At 47.7% G+C, this 17,033-nt stretch overlaps 1 protein-coding gene across 1 annotated transcript in view; it reads right to left on the bottom strand.

Annotated features, from left to right (window-relative positions):
* Positions 1-20: 20 nt before the first annotated feature.
* Positions 21-17,033, bottom strand: part of LOC144104447 (uncharacterized) — a 60,387-nt gene continuing 43,374 nt past the window's right edge. The window contains exons 2-6 of the mRNA XM_077637445.1: positions 8,233-8,509; positions 6,200-6,307; positions 5,589-5,820; positions 4,317-4,545; positions 21-3,955 (exon numbers count right to left, since the gene is read on the bottom strand). Coding sequence (XP_077493571.1) covers positions 3,221-3,955; positions 4,317-4,545; positions 5,589-5,820; positions 6,200-6,307; positions 8,233-8,488 — 1,560 coding nt within the window. The 5' untranslated portion in view covers positions 8,489-8,509 and the 3' untranslated portion in view covers positions 21-3,220. The remainder of the gene's footprint in view (positions 3,956-4,316; positions 4,546-5,588; positions 5,821-6,199; positions 6,308-8,232; positions 8,510-17,033) is intronic.

The raw sequence follows: 17,033 nt of genomic DNA on the forward strand, positions 1-17,033 counted from the left end.
AAGTGAGTACAATATTCGCTACGCAATCATAGGGTATTACAATTTATTTTGACCCACTTAAAGTCCAAGTTCTATTTATCTGATACCAAGCTAAACTGCTTTGATTAATAAACGAATTCTCGTCTCTAAAAAAATGACGCGCGCTCGCAGTTTCAACCAGAATCACAGGGTTTAATTCGACGGTATTTCACAGCGCGTCATTCATTCTCCAACGTGATTTTGTGATAATCACGACGCAAAATTAGATTTTTTAAATGTCAAAGTGCATTGCAACTCGAACACTCGCGAAATATACACGGTGTATCACCCAGCATCAACCAAAGTGTTAAGCCCTGTTCGATTTTTCTTCATTGACATCGAAGTGGTGTTACTGACGGTCGCCTCATGCAGGCAGGTACTATTATTTTAATCAGCGAATGATAAATTTCTAGTGAATAACTAGTGCTGCTAATATGCACAGCTCAATATTTTTAAAAACCTACGTACCATCTTTACCACAAGTAACCAGGCTGCGTGGCTTGCTCCTAAGCAGTTTATTAAAACACGTATGGCACCCCTCAAGGGTTAAATTGCTTCTATAGTAGCCAGTACCCAATTAGCACTGAAAGTTTCTTGGACGTCCTGGGACGTTTTAGACGTCCTGCGGACGTCCAGTGGAGTTTCCGTTCCCATTGGGAACCTCTACCCTTAGCTTTCAACGTCTTTTTAAAAGCCTTTTGCGGTGCTTAAGGCCTCTACTAAATGGCTGAGAAGCAAACCAGCAGCTTGGTTACTTTTGGCAAAGATGGTACCTGTAGTTATTAAGGAATAAAAATACCTAAAGAGCGCCAAGTGACCGTCAATAATACTGCTTCAGGGCAGGGACACAAAGATGTGAGGTCCTGTTTCGTACTGATGCTTATGATTGACATAAATGGAACCGATATACCCCATTGTGCTTTAGATAATTTATTACAGCTCTTTATACAGAAGTTTCGGTTTCAGCGGGTTGTGACGCCAGAAGAGGGTATACAGAAGAAGAAAGAGATACGTGTCCCGTCTGCTCACAAAACTGTCGCGTATTCTCTGCTCCACAGTCTCCTGCGAATCACATACCGATCATAACTCATGTGCACTCGCAAAAGACGGCGAATCAGACAATGGGTCACTGTTACGCAAACGAACGTCACTAGTGACTGTTTTGTGTACCCTCTTATGACGAAAGAGAAAAGAAAAAAAAAGAGTGCTGTGATAAATTGTTTAAAGCACACTGGGGCATATCATTTCCTGTTGTGATTTCCAGGGTCCTGCGCACAACACAAAAAAAAAGACTGAAAAATTTTGCGCCTCTACTCATTTCAGGACAAGTCTTGCAGACTGTATACCGCTTGCTTTTGGAAATTTGGTTCACCTTAGGTACTATATTAACACACTAAAAAAGGTCAAAAATTAAATAAAAAGGCGCTGGCGCTGTTCGCAAGCGAGGCGAAAAGCTCGGCCGTAAAAAAAACAATAGCTGCCTCGAAAAGCATTCAAGAATAACAAAATCTAAACAACACTGGCGTTTTTAGAACAATTCCTGAGAAAAACTAACAAAGTTCAACGTATACTCGTCCTGCTTACGCGCATAGTGCATATGTCAACAAAAACAACACGCTTGCAAGAGTGGTAGTCTTTGGTAGCTGTTAAAGACGTTAGTCTTCATGGCACGAAGCTGCTGCGATGAGGAGATTTGCAACGAGGGGATTACAAGCCTCAAGAAACATTCCCCTGATTTTAATCATTAAAGTTTACCTACCTACTGACCTAGAAAAATTTCCGAACTAAAACCTCCGATGCAGGGCTTCCTGTGTGTGATAGCCGCCATCTTGATGAACCAGGGTGCACGCAATGTGATTATCAGTGGTACGCCAATACGGTGGCACTGTTGACGTCAATCACAAATAATGAAAGGGACCAACCGACAGCCTGCTTTGCATAATAAAGTAAAATAAGGCAAGTTGTTTACAAATTGTTAAACCACTCAAGCGTGATAAACATGGCGTTATCGAGAGTTACCACCACTAGCGCAGTACACTCGGCGACATTTTAAAGCGCGACCTGAGATAACGAGAGACATTATACTTACTTCACCGTACGTGGCGGACAACCATTGCTTTTGCATGCCTTAGAAGAAAAAAAATCAAAAGGGCGCTATGTACAGCCTCTGTAAAAAGTTTAGAGGACAGCGTGGATTGCTTCTAAAGTATGTATGGGACTCTTGCAGCATCCGCCGAAGTCCTAACCTTCGGAGGGGGCAGGATTAGAGTTCCTCTAACCTTCAACAGATTTGGAATGCTGGGAATACATACCAAACCACACGGCGTAGTCCAGAAGCAAACGCCCTGGAGGCTCTAAACATTTGTCAAAGGCTGCACGTACTGTTAGTATAAATGCCATCGATTCCTACAACTACGGCAAGTTTCAGAGCTCGATACTTTGCGACAATCGACCTCCTCGGTCTGTAGCTCTTTAACCAAGTCGTAAGGCAGCGCGTGTAGATATGCGCTCCGACCTTTTCGCAACACAAATAGTCGTTCACATCTGTGCACCACGTATATAAATACAATGCAAACGCCAACACATTCATGACGAGTGCTATCGTAGCGACGCCTGGTGCGATCCGTGGTTAGCGTGAAATGGACCCAACTGTCACGATAAAATACAACACACGTACAAACTAGTTCGCCCTTGAAAAACACGTCCGTGGCCAAGCAAGAAACACCCCAGACCAGACAGTTTGGCTCTAGGGACACGCAGGACAGCTTGTGAACCTTCCACGTAGGCTGCATATAGCGGTATGCCACTCACATGATGCTCGAGCACCGTGGTAGTGTTGATGATACACCAGCTTCTCCGATGCTGAGTTACTTTGGTCCCTGGGCAAAACTAAAACTAGCACACAAACGAAGGACTTCAGTTCCACACCATTTTCGGTAAGTTGAAGTGTCAACAACTGCGAAATCGCGGTGATTTAACTTCATAAAGGGTCTTCCTGTTTCTTATGGCACCACTAATCACCCAAGATCACCAATCTCATGTTAGCTATATGTGACCCGTTAAGCCTGACAGTGAAGAACTGCCTGGTGTGACCCAGCCGAACGAACGGATATAGAGGTTGTCTGGAAACCATTTCTCTGTGTGCACGGCGTCGCTCTAGCGACACATCTTGGCCAAGCGTTCCCAACTTCGAACCAGTCTTCTACCAGAGCTTCCGTCTCACGGACTTCTTCACAGGCTCAGCAGGAACGTCGGCGCACTGCAAGTTTCGCAGCATCTCATCCAGTGCGATGTACTCCTTGGCTAGCGAACGCTCTTGAGGGTCGACTTGAGGCTCCGCAGACGATGGCCTCTGGTCGTGCTGCCTTTCCGCAGCCTGCGCGATGACGTTGTCCAGGACACAGTCCTCGAACCAGACCCGGCGCATGGTCGACCTGGAGGAAGACCTCGCTCGCGGGTCGCACAAGTAGTCCGCGTCGTCCGAAGACCCGCTGCCGGCATTGGTTCCGCTCGAAGAAGACGTGTCCTCGATGGAGTAAGACAGGTCCGTCTCACCCAGACCGTTGGTCGAGGACCCGTTGGAGCCTGTGCCGTTGCCGGAGCGCCGGGAACAGCGCGAGCTTTGAGAACGAGAGTCGCTGTGGCACCCCACGAGGTTTTCGTAGATGGGCGTCATGGTGGACAAGGACCTCCCCTTGTGCAGATGGTGGTGGTTGGCTGAAGAGGCGGCGTTGATGCTGGCATACAACTTCGACGAATCACTGGGCACTACCTCGACGGCTGTCAAGGGCTGCATCTGGGCGGAAGATCCCGGCGTGGAACAGCGCATCGTCATTGTCGTTCGCGGTCTCGGGTTGTCGTCCGAACTCGTCGATTCCGACGTGCTCGACAGGTCAGAGGTGCTGCCATTGCTGCTCGTAGCCACGGCGTCTTGTACCTGCGTGAAATGAATGCTCTGTGTACCTGATGTGAACTAAACCTCACTTTCACTGACTTCAAAGATACAGTTCGGCTGCTGAAAGCGGAACCGAATTTGGAAGAGGGAAGATATCCACTTATAAAATTATTTATCCGGAGTCGGTGAATTGAACGCTGTGAACCATGCTCACTAGTATTTCGGTTATATCAATCCAAAGAAACGGTATAGAATAAAAATTTTATGTACTCATCTCTTTAGAGAACCCCAGCTATAGCCAAATTATTGTGGAGTCCTCCATGAAAGCGTGCTTTATAGTTCATAGTGTGGTCTTGCCACACAAAAACACGACATTAAAAACATAGAAAGAAATGTGGTGCACCTGTTTCCACCAGTCGTCCTGGCCGTGCAATGTAGGGCTGAGCAAGAGCAAGTCCCCGGTTCGGGCGTAGCTCTCCAGGCCCAGGTGGCGGGCGCTGTAGACGGACAGGTAGCCAGTCAAGCGGTGCGACCGGAACCGCTGCACGAAGTCCATCAGCCGCAGCGCGTTGTCCGCCGTCACTGTGCGGCACTCGACCAGCAGCACGTACGAAAAGGTGTTGAAGTCGCTCCTGCGTATTTGCCAAGAACGCGAGAGGTGGCGAGGATGCTTTAGACGCCGATATTCTGTTGTACACGCTTTTGTGCACAGAGGAAAAGGCACTTGCGGCCATGCAAGACAACATGCACAGGTCCTCCAATGATGCCACAGGACCTGTCTATAATTACGTGCGCCAGTCTTGCAGTGCTGATGAAAGACGTATTCAAGACCATAGGTCTAGGTCTTGCAAGGTTGCTGCAAGATCTGTGCACAACCACATGCGCAGGTCTTGAACTTCTGCCGGAAAACCTGTTCAAGAACATATGCCCAAGTCTTGCAGTGCCTCCACAAGACGTGTTCAAGACCATATGCCCAGGTCTTGCACTGCTGTCGCAAGATCTGTCCACAACCACATGCGCAGGTCTTGAACTTCTGCCGGAAAACCTGTTCAATATCATATGCCCAAATCTTGCAGTGCCTCCACAAGACGTGTTCAAGACCATATGCCCAGGTCTTGCACTGCTGTCGCAAGATCTGTCCACAGCCACAGTACTGCAAGACCTTTTCAAGAGCATGCACATAGGTCTCGCACAGCAGCCGCAAGGTCTGTCTAAAAGCACTTGTCACGTAGGCCTGCTAAAGTACCTAGTCACACGAGAGATTGCGAAAAAAACTCCAACCAGCTCCATTCAGCGGCGCCAGCAGCTTATGAGAACACAGCGCCACTAGAGCGAGCGCATCCAACATCCGATGCATGTGTGCGTTCTGTGTCTGCTGTATGCGCCAAACGCAACCAGGCAATGAGTGAGGCTTGCTTTACAGCCGTGTAAAGGTAAGAACGCTTGTGCATTCCTTTCCAGGACTTTTGGTCCCTAGGGTAGCCGTACGGCTACTCTACATGGCTGAGAAGCAAACCCCGTGGCCCGGTCTCTTTGAGCAAAGACGGCCCAAGAGCATTACGCGAAAATATACCTTGATGGACTTGACACCACCTGTATGCATTCAGGAACTCTACAGGCAACTGGGCCCCTTCATCAAATCCCGAGGCCCGCCACATCCTCCTGTAAGCCTTACCTGGGTTGCGAGCGACGGTAGAGCGAGAAACGGTGCAGGCCGAACTCCAGCGCCAGGTTGATGTAGATGGAGCGCGCGCCCGTCCAGTCCTTCCAGTTGTTCTCCATCACGTCCCGGAAGGTGGCCTCGAGCACCTTGAAGCCGGCCACGATGTACGCCGTACGCCGCTCGTCCGGCCGGGCATACGGGCTGCGGCCGTACGGGAGGTGCTGCCGGATTTCCTCGTAAATGCCTGCGAGACCCGGAGGACGATAAGCAACTACTGCACTCTATCGACCGACCATGCCCGTGGTGCAACATTGGTTATGGCCTTGGGATGCTGAGTAAAATGTCACGTGATCGAAATCCGGCCACGTAAAGAAGAAGGCGAAATCGAAAAGCTCTGTCTGCGTGCTCTGCGATGTCAGACGACTTTAAAGTACCATAGCTGGACGTAGTTAATCCAGAGACCTGACGTGTGTGGTAGCAGGCTTACATTGAAGAAGAGGTTCCACTCCTTTGTTCATGGCATCTCGTAAGCGAAAGAATTCCTCTTCGATATCCGGATGCTAACTGGCATGGTAGGTTCCTTGGGACTGGGAACTTCTTCAACACACGGTATACATACGTACCCTGGTGCAGGACGTAGTCGGGGCCCAGTCGGTCGTGTCCCAGAAGCTGGTCGTCCATCGCAACGAACGGCCCCGGCAGCTCATACAGGTGGATGACCGGGTACATCACTGCGGAGTCCAGACAGAAACGACAGGAACAAAGTTTCTTCTGATGTGGCGACAGACAAGTTACCGTTGCTTGCTTACAAGAACCCCTCGCACTGGACCATGTCCGGTATGTTAGCAGCCTTGATCAAAAGTCCGTCTCCCTGAGTTCATTTAGAGGAACATCCTGCACTCAGTGAGCTCAGCTATTGACACAATGATGATACTGATATCTAGCACTGTGCCGTACCTAGCCGCGCGTATACTACTGCACAACCACACGCTCCATTCACAACCGATTTGCAAAGGGGAACTCATCGTCACCGACAGCCTGGTCCACAATACCAACAATGGCGTCTCCCGATTGTCTTCGCTCAGCAGTGTGCAGACCCTTGCAGTGTCCACTGTCCACCTTCCCCAGCAATCTTCCAGATGGCATCACATCCCTGCTGGCCTCGGCTGTTTCCCATGGAATTCACTCTTACCCTCGTAGGACATCCGTTATCGCCAGTTTCCTCACTGCATGTCCCGTCTCCAAGTGCATTCCCTCCTCGTGATTTCCTCCAATACATAGTGCAGCGCTGTGCAATAAGTATACGCGTGGTATACAGTGGTAAACGTATGACGATTACTTTTAGGTCTGGCGCAGGTATACGGCATGTTTTATTTTGTTGAATGGAGATTTTTTTAACATAACTGCTTCCTGCAACCCTCTGTGGTTGGATTATTGTGTCCATGATAAAATCTTGTTCCAATACATGCTGCAATAAACTTTTCAATGCATGGTACCGAATTAAGGAGACACAATTAATTTACACAAGCAGAAAACGTTGTATGACCTTTCCCAGTGGTATCGGAAACAGCTCCCCTCTCTCTGGTGAAGTTTTTGTTGCGGTATAGAAATAAATATACTGTATAGAAATAAAGTACCCCACACAGACATAGACTGGCAGCCACCGCACTGCCTTCCTCCACGGTCTGCAGCAGCTCGCAGGTTTGTTGTCATGGGCTATTCATTGAATTATTCAAATAAATGAAGTCTTCGTTGAATTCTTCAAATAAATTGCACGTAATTAATTAAACAAAACACCCTGCATAAGCACGCACGTATGTGCAGCTTACCGTCTTATTTCCCTGTCTGTCGCAGCGTTCAGCTGTGTTCTCATCAAACTTTCACTGAATTCAATTGACATGACATGCACAGAATAAAATTATCGAGGGCAATTAGGACTACTCAATCAAATGCCAACGTTAAGGTCAAAGGTTAAGGTCAGGTGCCCAATGGTCATATGATCACGTGGTCATACTACCGTAGCTTGGGCCATACCACCACACACTTAAGTTCGGTTTGACCTTGTGAGGCATCGAAGGTCATTGTCGATGTGTCCAGTCTCTCAAATGTCAAGGTCAAAGGTAAAGGTCAGGCGCCCAACGGTCATAGTCATGTGATCACGTGCCCATACTACCATAGCTTGGGCCATACCACCACGCAGTTAAGTTCGGTTTGCGAGCTTGTGAGACATTGAAGGTCATTGTCGATGTGGTGACAACTGTCTCAAATGTCAAGGTCAAAGGTAAAGGTCAGGCGCCCAACGGTCATAGTCATATGATCACGTGGCCATACTACCATAGCTTGGGCCATACCACCAGGCAGTTAAGTTCGGTTTGACCTTGTGAGGCATCGAAGGCCATTGTCGATGTGCCCACTCTCTCAAATGTCAAGGTCAAAGGTAAAGGCCAGGCGCCCAACGGTCATAGTCATATGATCACGTGCCCATACTACCATAGCTTGGACCATACCACCACGCAGTTAAGTTCGGTGTGACATTGTGAGGCATTGAAGGTCATTGTCTCATCCACACCGAAATCAAAAGTTGTAGTAGAGGAGTATAGCTTTCGCTTTAAGAAACACCCGGCATACACAAAGTGGCACGGACGGGTGCGTATACCTCCTTTTTCCATGGTCTGGAGCAGCTCGCCGCTGTCGGCGAAGTGGCTGTCGGCGAGCAGCGCCTGTGCCAGCATGCGCTTCTGCTCTCCGTAGGGCACCTTGAGGGTGCGCGAGTGGCTCAGCAACGAGATGACTGCGCTGCTCTGGCTGTCCGGGGAGGGGCGGCCCAGCGAGCCGAACGAGTCATCGGACGAGTCCCCCCGCTGCTGCCGGGGCCGATGCTGCGACGACCGCTGTGAGGACGACGACGACATGCTGCTGCTGCTTGAGGCCTCCTGCGCAAAGTGCCAGCGGCTATAGCCCTTTTCTCAATGTGCCGCGGTACTTCTATCCGATTTAACCTTCCTATATATAGTCGTACACAAGTCAAGAAAAAAGCGGATTTCCCCCGCCAAGAGACCCCCTCCCAGCCAATGGCATCAGCCGGTCCTCACGAACCTGCTGGTGTAACAATGCAGGGAGTGGCAGATGAAGGGGGATTGTCCCCATCCCTGCATCGTCGGGGATAGTCGCCTCCATGTTATGTCACGCCACTCCCTGAATTGTCACACTCAGGTTAATCATGAGGACCGGTCGACGCCATTGCCTCGAAGGGGTCCTTTGACGGGGAATAGCCTTTTTTTTTCTAACTTGTATTGGACTACAGAGTCATGCATGTCGTGAAAAGCAGTAAAAAAAAGTCAAACCGGATCGACATAACGCTCTCTCTCGACACGGCCAGTCCAATCGTCCCACCGGTGACGTCGAAGATGCACAGAGTGATGTGGAGTGCCCGCAGAATTCCATTGATCGGTCATCCTCACTGAGGGGTGGCAGACTACCATGCGGTCTACATTCTAATACGGACACCAGACTTTAGTCATTTCATACTAACCGCGTTGCCACAAGTATTACTCCCTAAAACAGACAAACAATTACTCCATAAGACACTATCTGTAACGGGCACAGCAGCCACAGCTAGTCTGAGTAGATCAGAGTACCAGTTAAATTCATTTTTGCCCCGAGCGCACCATATAACGCTTACTTTTTTCATCGCTCGCTGCTGCAACTGAAAATTGAATTCAAAACTGAATTTGCTTCGTACCGTACAGACACTTGTTGGTGAAAGTGGCCAACATGCTAGGCTGACGTCTACTGAAGGCAGTCCAGTCTGCAGAACTTCTGCCACACACCGACCGCGAAGGTCGAATTTCGAACGGAGGCGAAGCTCTAGAGGCCCGTGTACTGTGCGATGTCACGCTAAAGAACCCCAGGTGGTCGAAATTTCCGGAGCCCTTCACTACGGCGTCCATTATAGCTTCAGTCGCTTTGGGACGTTAAACCCCCATAAACCATAAACACCCAGTCAGCTCTGGGACACTAATACGTTGTTCCATTTAAGTGCGGACCGTACTGTGCACCACATTATCAGTGTATACGCAGATGACACAAAGTTTCTAGCTGCAGAGCTATACGATTGTGCCTACTGCAATATAAATGGCAAAGGAAGCCTGCCGGCACTATAACCCTAGGCACAAGAATCACGATCCCCAAGAAGGCTTAAAAGGACATCACCAAGGACTTCATCAAAGTTTTGTTGTTATTAAAATTAATTTTTCCGCTTTTCGAGGACCCCTTGTCGTTCAGTCGGCAACAAGGAAAGCGCTTATTTCCTCAGCTAGACTTTGGGGCAGAATTTATTACTTTTTTTGCCACCCGATTCAAGTTCACGAAGTTCATGATGGCGTTGAGTGACTGACGGAGTGCATCAGTGTGTTGCGGTAAAGTCCACCCTCTGAGACACGCGAATAATAATAATAATTGGTTTTTAGGGAAAGGAAATGGCGCAGTATCTGTCTCATTTATCGTTGGACACCTTAACCGCGCCGTAAGGAAAGGGTAAAGGAGGGAGTGAAAGAAGAAAGGAAGAATAGGTGCCGTAGTGGAGGGCTCCGGAATAATTTCGACCACCTGGGGATCTTTAACATGCACTGACATCGCACAGCACACGGGCGCTAAGCGCGCCGTAAGGAAAGGGTAAAGGAGGGAGTGAAAGAAGAAAGGAAGAATAGGTGCCGTAGTGGAGGGCTCCGGAATAATTTCGACCACCTGGGGATCTTTAACGTGCACTGACAGCGCACAGCACACGGGCGCTAAGAATAATTTAGCGCCCGTGTGCTGTGCGCTGTCAGTGCACGTTAAAGATCCCCAGGTGGTAGAAATTATTCCGGAGCCCTCCACTAAGAAAAAAAAGTTTGACGTCGCCGCAGATTGCTCTCGAAAAGGGCTGATTGCTCTCGAAAAGCAAATGATATGGAGAAACTTCAGCTTGTTCTCAGTGTTGAAAACAAATTAATTGAAGAACATCACCAACATGACGACGACAATCACACTTAGCTCACACCCCACCCTGTAACAGGTCACGGAGCACTCCCACTAGAACTGGTTTATCAATCAATAAATCAATCAATCAATCAATCGGTCAATCGATCGATCGGTCGGTCGGCCAGTCAGTCAACCAGTCGGTCAGTCGGTTAGTCAGTCAGTCAGTCGCTCGGTCAGCCAGTTAATTGGTTGGTCAGTCAGTCAGTCAGTTAGAGTCAGAGAGTCAATGAGTCGGTCAGTCAGTCGGTCAGTGAGTGAGTGAGTGAGACAGTCAGTCAGTCAAGCGGCCGGTCGGTCGGTGAATCGATCAATTAAATAATAAATCAGTCTTCTCCGAAGGACCAACACCTCCCAGAGAAGCCTTTGAGAGGGCAGGCAGCCATCGGGACATTCCAGCACGCGACCTCCGTCGTCCGAGGCTGGCCGTGAACCTTGGCCGAGTGCGTGGGACGCATGAGTGTTTTCTTTCGACGGCGTCGTTATAGATGGATGCAATAAACCGAGGGGAGGAACCGCCCGCAGACCTTGAAGCGGAAGAGTTCGCGCTGAGGCCGAGGATGACGCTGTTGTTGCTTTCGCACGCGTTTGCTCTTCCGACGTTTCGCCATCCGCATGTGTGTGTAATGTCCCTATAGCTTCAACACGATGCAGCGCTATGAAAGCAACAGCCGGTTTTTCAGCCCCTCAGTCGAAGAAACTAGTGTGTACAGGAAGCAGAAGGGGAAAAAAAAGGCGGAATCCCGACATATGGGTCGAGATTGAACTTGCGATATTGCGTGCTATCAGCAGCAGGACGCCAAAGTCATTGAGCCCACGCGGCGAGTAGGTAAGATTTCTCAGTGGCATAGAAGATACGACGTCACATGTCGTCCCCTCTAGCATATTATATGCTCATCGCTTTCGTACAACGTTTATTCATTCGTTAGGATTTCGATGGAGGAGAAATTCTAGAGGCCCGTGTACTGTACACGTCAGTTAAAGAACCCCAGGTGGCCGAAATTATCCGGAGCCCTCCACTACGGCGTCTCTCATAGCCAGAGTCGCTCTGGGACGTTAAACCCCCGTAAACCGTTAACCATTCCCATTAGAATAGTGCATGCCTTTTTTACGTACCTTCCACCTTACGGGACTGCATTTAATGAAACATTATCGCCTATTGCGCTCATAAAAAAATGCTTTTGTCCATAATTGACAGTTATGCTTTAATGCGAAGCTTAAGTGTACCCTTAAGTCTCTGTAGCCAAAGTGGCACACTGAAATTAACTGAAACCAATCCCGATTCTGATTTGTTCATCCGTTCGTCTGCGCACAATTAAAATTCACCCTATCCTCTTCTATAAGCCTAATACGACGCGTATGCTTCGCCGAAAGCCGCCCTTACACAAAATTGTTTACACACCCTATAGACTGCCCACAAACTTCTCTCTATAAGGTCTACAGACTTTCTATAGACAAACCCTAGAGAACAGTCTATAGGCAATACAAATCCTAAAGACAGTCCATAGACAATCTATAGATTTATGGCCATGCGCTAAAGACATAAAGAAATATTTATACTGAGGCAAGAAAGTCTATAGTAAGTCTGTAGACTGTCTATAGGCCATTTTTGTGAGGGCGGCATCACATATACGCCGCAAGTCGTACACAGACTGTACACAACTTGTTGCTTTCGCCACGCTGAGCGCTCAGAGTGAGACGTAATACATATGCATTAGTACGCAAATGTCCTCTGCAGCACGCACGCGTTCACACCAATTTACATCTCTCTATCCCTTATATACTTATTTTCTTAATGGTTGGCGACCTTGGCTCACAGGCGTTCGCGTATTTGTAACGCGCCGCATGGTTCCGGCGTAGGATGAAGGAAAACTCTGGAAAGATGCGTATCGGGCACGACTTCGCAAGGGCGGCTAATGATCCACAACTCAGCTGTATACCGGGTGTTATTTTAAAGTCTGCGATAGATACGTCGGTGTGGTCTGTGCAGGTGTATTGTACAGCAAGATGGACATTATGCACGTGATAGAGATGTAAGTGATTAAACTATTAACTAAAATTAGCTAATCAACTTTATTACTGTTCATTTCAGGGGCCAACATTATGTGAAGAAATTCAAGGCTGTCAACGTAAAAGCTGAGCTCATTTCTTAATTTTTTTCTTATCGGCAATGCAGTTCAAAATATTTGACGTCAGAAACAGGAATTTTTAGCTCGTGAAGTACCCGCCGCGGTGGCTCAGTGGTTAGGGCGCTCGGCTACTGATCCGGAGTAATAATAATAATAATTGGTTTTTTTGGGGGGGAAAGGAAATGGCGCAGTATCTGTCTCATATATCGTTGGACACCTGAACCGCGCCGCAACGGAAGGGATAAAGGAGGGAGTGAAAGAAGAAAGAAAGGAAGGAAGAGGTGCCGTAGTGGAGGGCTACGGAATAATTTCGACCACCTGGGGATCTTTAACGTGCACTGACATCGCACAGCACACGGGCGCTTTAGCGTTTGCTGTGCGATGTCAGTGCACGTTAAAGATCCCCAGGTGGTCGAAATTATTCCGTAGCCCTCCACTACGGCACCTCTTCCTTCCTTTCTTTCTTCTTTCACTCCCTCCTTTATCCCTTCCGTTGCGGCGCGGAGTTCCCGGATTCGAACCCGACCGCGGCGGCTGCGCTTTTATTGAGGCAAAACGCTAAGGCGCCCGTGTGTTGTTCGATGTCAGTGCACGTTAAAGCTCCCCAGGTGGTCGAAATTATTCCGGAGCCCTCCACTATGGCACCTCTTTATTCGTTCACTTCCTCCTTAATCCCTTTCCTTACGGCTCGGTCCAGGTGTCCAACGATATATGAGACAGATACTGCGCCATCGCCTTTCCTCAAAAAACCAATTATTATTAGCTCGTGAAGTTGGCTTCCCGCAACACACACAGGCGGTCGAAATTAACCCGAGTCCTCCACTACGGCGTCCCTCGTAGCCAACGTGCAACTTCGGAACATCCGACTCACCATACCATGTCATATACCCTATATTTTCCAGGAGCAGATCACTTTTCAATGTCTCCAACCAAGCGGCGACCCATTTCTGTCATCGGTGCACTGCATGGTCAGGCCTCCCACAGTATCAGAGTGAGGACTATTGCAGTGCCTCACGGCGACCCTATAAAAATGTACACTCATAAGCAGAAATACAAATATAAATGAGGGTGAAAGGTTAGTCCTTTTTGGGACTTACTGATTTGCCACAACCATTAATCCTTTTCGGGACTAACTGGTTTTCCACAACCTTTAATCGTTTTCGGGACTGATTTTCCACAACCATTAATCCTTTTCAGGACTAACTGGTTTGCCACAACCATTATTCCTTTTCAGGACTAACTGGTCTGCCACAACCATTAATCCTTTTCAGGACTAACTGGTTTGCCGCAACCATTAATCCTTTTCGGGACTAACTGGTTTTCCACAACCATTAGTCCTTTTTGAGACTAACTGCAAAGGGTGTAACCATTGGTCCCTTTGGGAATAACTGCAGTGGGTCTAACTGTTGGTCCCTTTGGGACTAACTGCAAATGGTCTAACATTTAGTCCCCTAGGAAAAGGGTGCAACACTTAGTCCCCGGAGGCAGTAGTTTAAATAAAAAAATGCAATTCTTATAGTGTATGATCTAGCGACATCGAAGTTAATTCCACAGGATGGCAAAGCACCTGAAGATCACGCTTTTCGTGTCCGACCTAGAGGCCGTCAGTATCAAGGTATAACTCGCAGTTTGTGCGCTGTCATCAACACCCGCCCTCACAAATTTCCGATAGAATGCACTAACGTGTGGTTCATCGATACTGGAAGTGCGTGTATCGCAGCTGTCGATGACTTCTCATATTGTAAAGTGATGATCACCCGGAAGAGAGGACATTGCGTACTTTGATTTGAATGCAATACCTTTCAACTGCATGAATTAATCAAAACAACAACGTACAGCCCACGAATCAAGGCCCATTGAATACTCCTCACAGTTAAGAGAGTATTACTAATTTGCACCCGCTAATCTGTGGCTGCGCTCGGGTAGATGCTAATCGGTGAGCACTAGCACTAGTTCCTCCTTGAGTTACCGCAGCGGTGGCCGAGTGGTTGAGCATCCGCCTCGCATGCGGGAGGTGCGGGGCTCGATCCCCAGTGCCGCCGGGTACACACCAGTGATACAATGGGTACAAGCTTTCTCCTGGCCTGGTGCTCGGCTTATTTAGGGTGAAATGCTTGGAAAATGCGTCTCTGACCCCACCTTGAGAAATCGAAAAATACCTTGTGACATGGCGCTCTTTGCCATAGAAGCCCTTGAGTCATAAAAATCTATAATCATCATCATCAGTTCCTCCTTGTGTCACATCTACCCCACCCTGAAGGATTCCCCTAGACACATCTGGCTCAACCTAACTGCGCAGCTGGCAAGTATAGTTTGTCAGGCGTTATCGGGTTTGAATGAAAAAAAAAAAAACTTGGCAAGCACGGGTGATGTGTCGGCATGGAATTGGAAATCGGTGCCTCGTCTTCAGCGTATTTCTCGTAGGCGTTAGAGTGTAATTTAACGACCAGCGGACCTGTTTTAATGGCCGCGCTGTCTGACACACCCTGACAAATAGGCGTTCATTTTTAAACGCCCATGAATAAAGGATTGAGGCATACGAACACAGAAGCGGTACAGTAGACAGGTGCGAAGCAGTCCTTGGCGCAACGCTGAAAATGAGACGGCCGCGGAATACCTCTGAGACAGACCGCTGGATGTAACCCTCAGCTCAAGGCACCAACGTTGCCACTATGTATACGGTTTGGGGAAACAGTACACGTGGAGGTTTACTTGCTCAAAGAAGGAAAAAAAATTACAGTGCTGCACTTAAGTCAGCTTAAGAGTTGAAATGCGAAACCTTTCCTTTTTCTCTCGTTCTCCCTCCATTTTTTTTTTCATTTTTATCTTACTTATTTTTGTTTTTATTTATATTTCATTTTTATTTTCATTCTTTTCTGTTTTCATTTTTTGTTTCTTTATAATTACATTTTATTTCCCTGTTTTTTATTGTTGTATTTTATTCTGTTTTATTTTTATTTCTTGCTTTTTTATTTCATCACATATATGCTGCTTATCAGCTGTTGATTGACAGTTCGTGCGGACAACTTCTGTCCCCGCCACTCATGAGCCAAGAAAGGTTTACGCCTTAAAAGAGGAAATGGCGCTGGCCAAGGCACACGTCACCCTCGACGAAAAAATACCAAGTCAGCCTTGCTGTTAAAATCGATAGCTGGCCGAGCTGGTGTCGGTCCAGCTTTCAAAAAAAAAAAAGTTCCAGCAGGTTGTTAGGCTGCGTATAACGCAAATTAATGTTAACGCAAATAGCACCAAACAGCGGAAGTCTTCATTACAGGTCCGAAGCTTTACAGGGCTAATGGAGAAAGTTGTTACACCCCGGAGATCTGGAAGCGCTGCGCAGCACTGCTGAGACAGTGGCCTAAGAAACTTCTTAAAAAAGCATGTCATTCATTCATTCATTCATTCATTCATTCATTCATTCATTCATTCATTCATTCATTACAAGCTTCCAGAGAGGCCTCGCCTGCCCCATCACGTAGATAATTCACGTTGCTCGCAGCGAAGCTTTAGAACTGGCAGGTAAAATCTGATCCTTATAGCGTACGAATTCCTGCTCTGATATCTGTCGAAGTGTTACGGTAATTGTGTACACATGCCCAGCTACCCGAAACGCTGAACGCAGCCGTCTAAAAACCTGTTGTGAAAGCTCACGCTACACGTTTTATGTTGGCATTGAAACCGCCCTATACTGAATGCGTTGCTCTGCAGTCACTTGAAAGGTGCTTCTGTGTTTCGACCTGTTTGATAATGTAGATCTATGATGGAGGTAACATATGCGCCAGGTAGCTTAGTAGGCAACATATATGGTTTTTTTCACAGTGGCGCCCCCTACATGGAACAGCTGCTGTTTTTCAGCCGACGAGGTGTTTTCTTTATCATAACGGTATTACATTATGCCTCTGTGATCTGTGCTAAAAAATTATGTCAACCCGGTAAACATGGCACAGAGCGAGCTTATGCTCGAATGGCCGTTGTCGAAATGGCGCAGAAAAGCTTTAGGTTGCAGATTCAAGATACATGGTACAACTGCGATTATCTCAACTGAGATAACTGTACAATATATACTGGTTTATACATACAACTTCCAAAAGGCGACAAGGTACAAATGTGCGCGAGATTTTTCTTTACTTTTCTTGGGGGGGCAAATGGTCGACTCATTAGGTGCATTCTTTTTTTTTCTAGACAACCTTTCAATCATTCAAAATGCTGCCTTTTTACACGCACTGCGTTTATGATATGAGGTTGTGTGTTTTTCGTTGCATGCCACCTCAAACGCTCAAGGCAGGCATGTGGCGTGTTGAATAAAATA

This window comes from Amblyomma americanum, chromosome 9 (assembly GCF_052857255.1).
Source record: "Amblyomma americanum isolate KBUSLIRL-KWMA chromosome 9, ASM5285725v1, whole genome shotgun sequence".
NCBI lineage: Eukaryota > Metazoa > Arthropoda > Arachnida > Ixodida > Ixodidae > Amblyomma > Amblyomma americanum.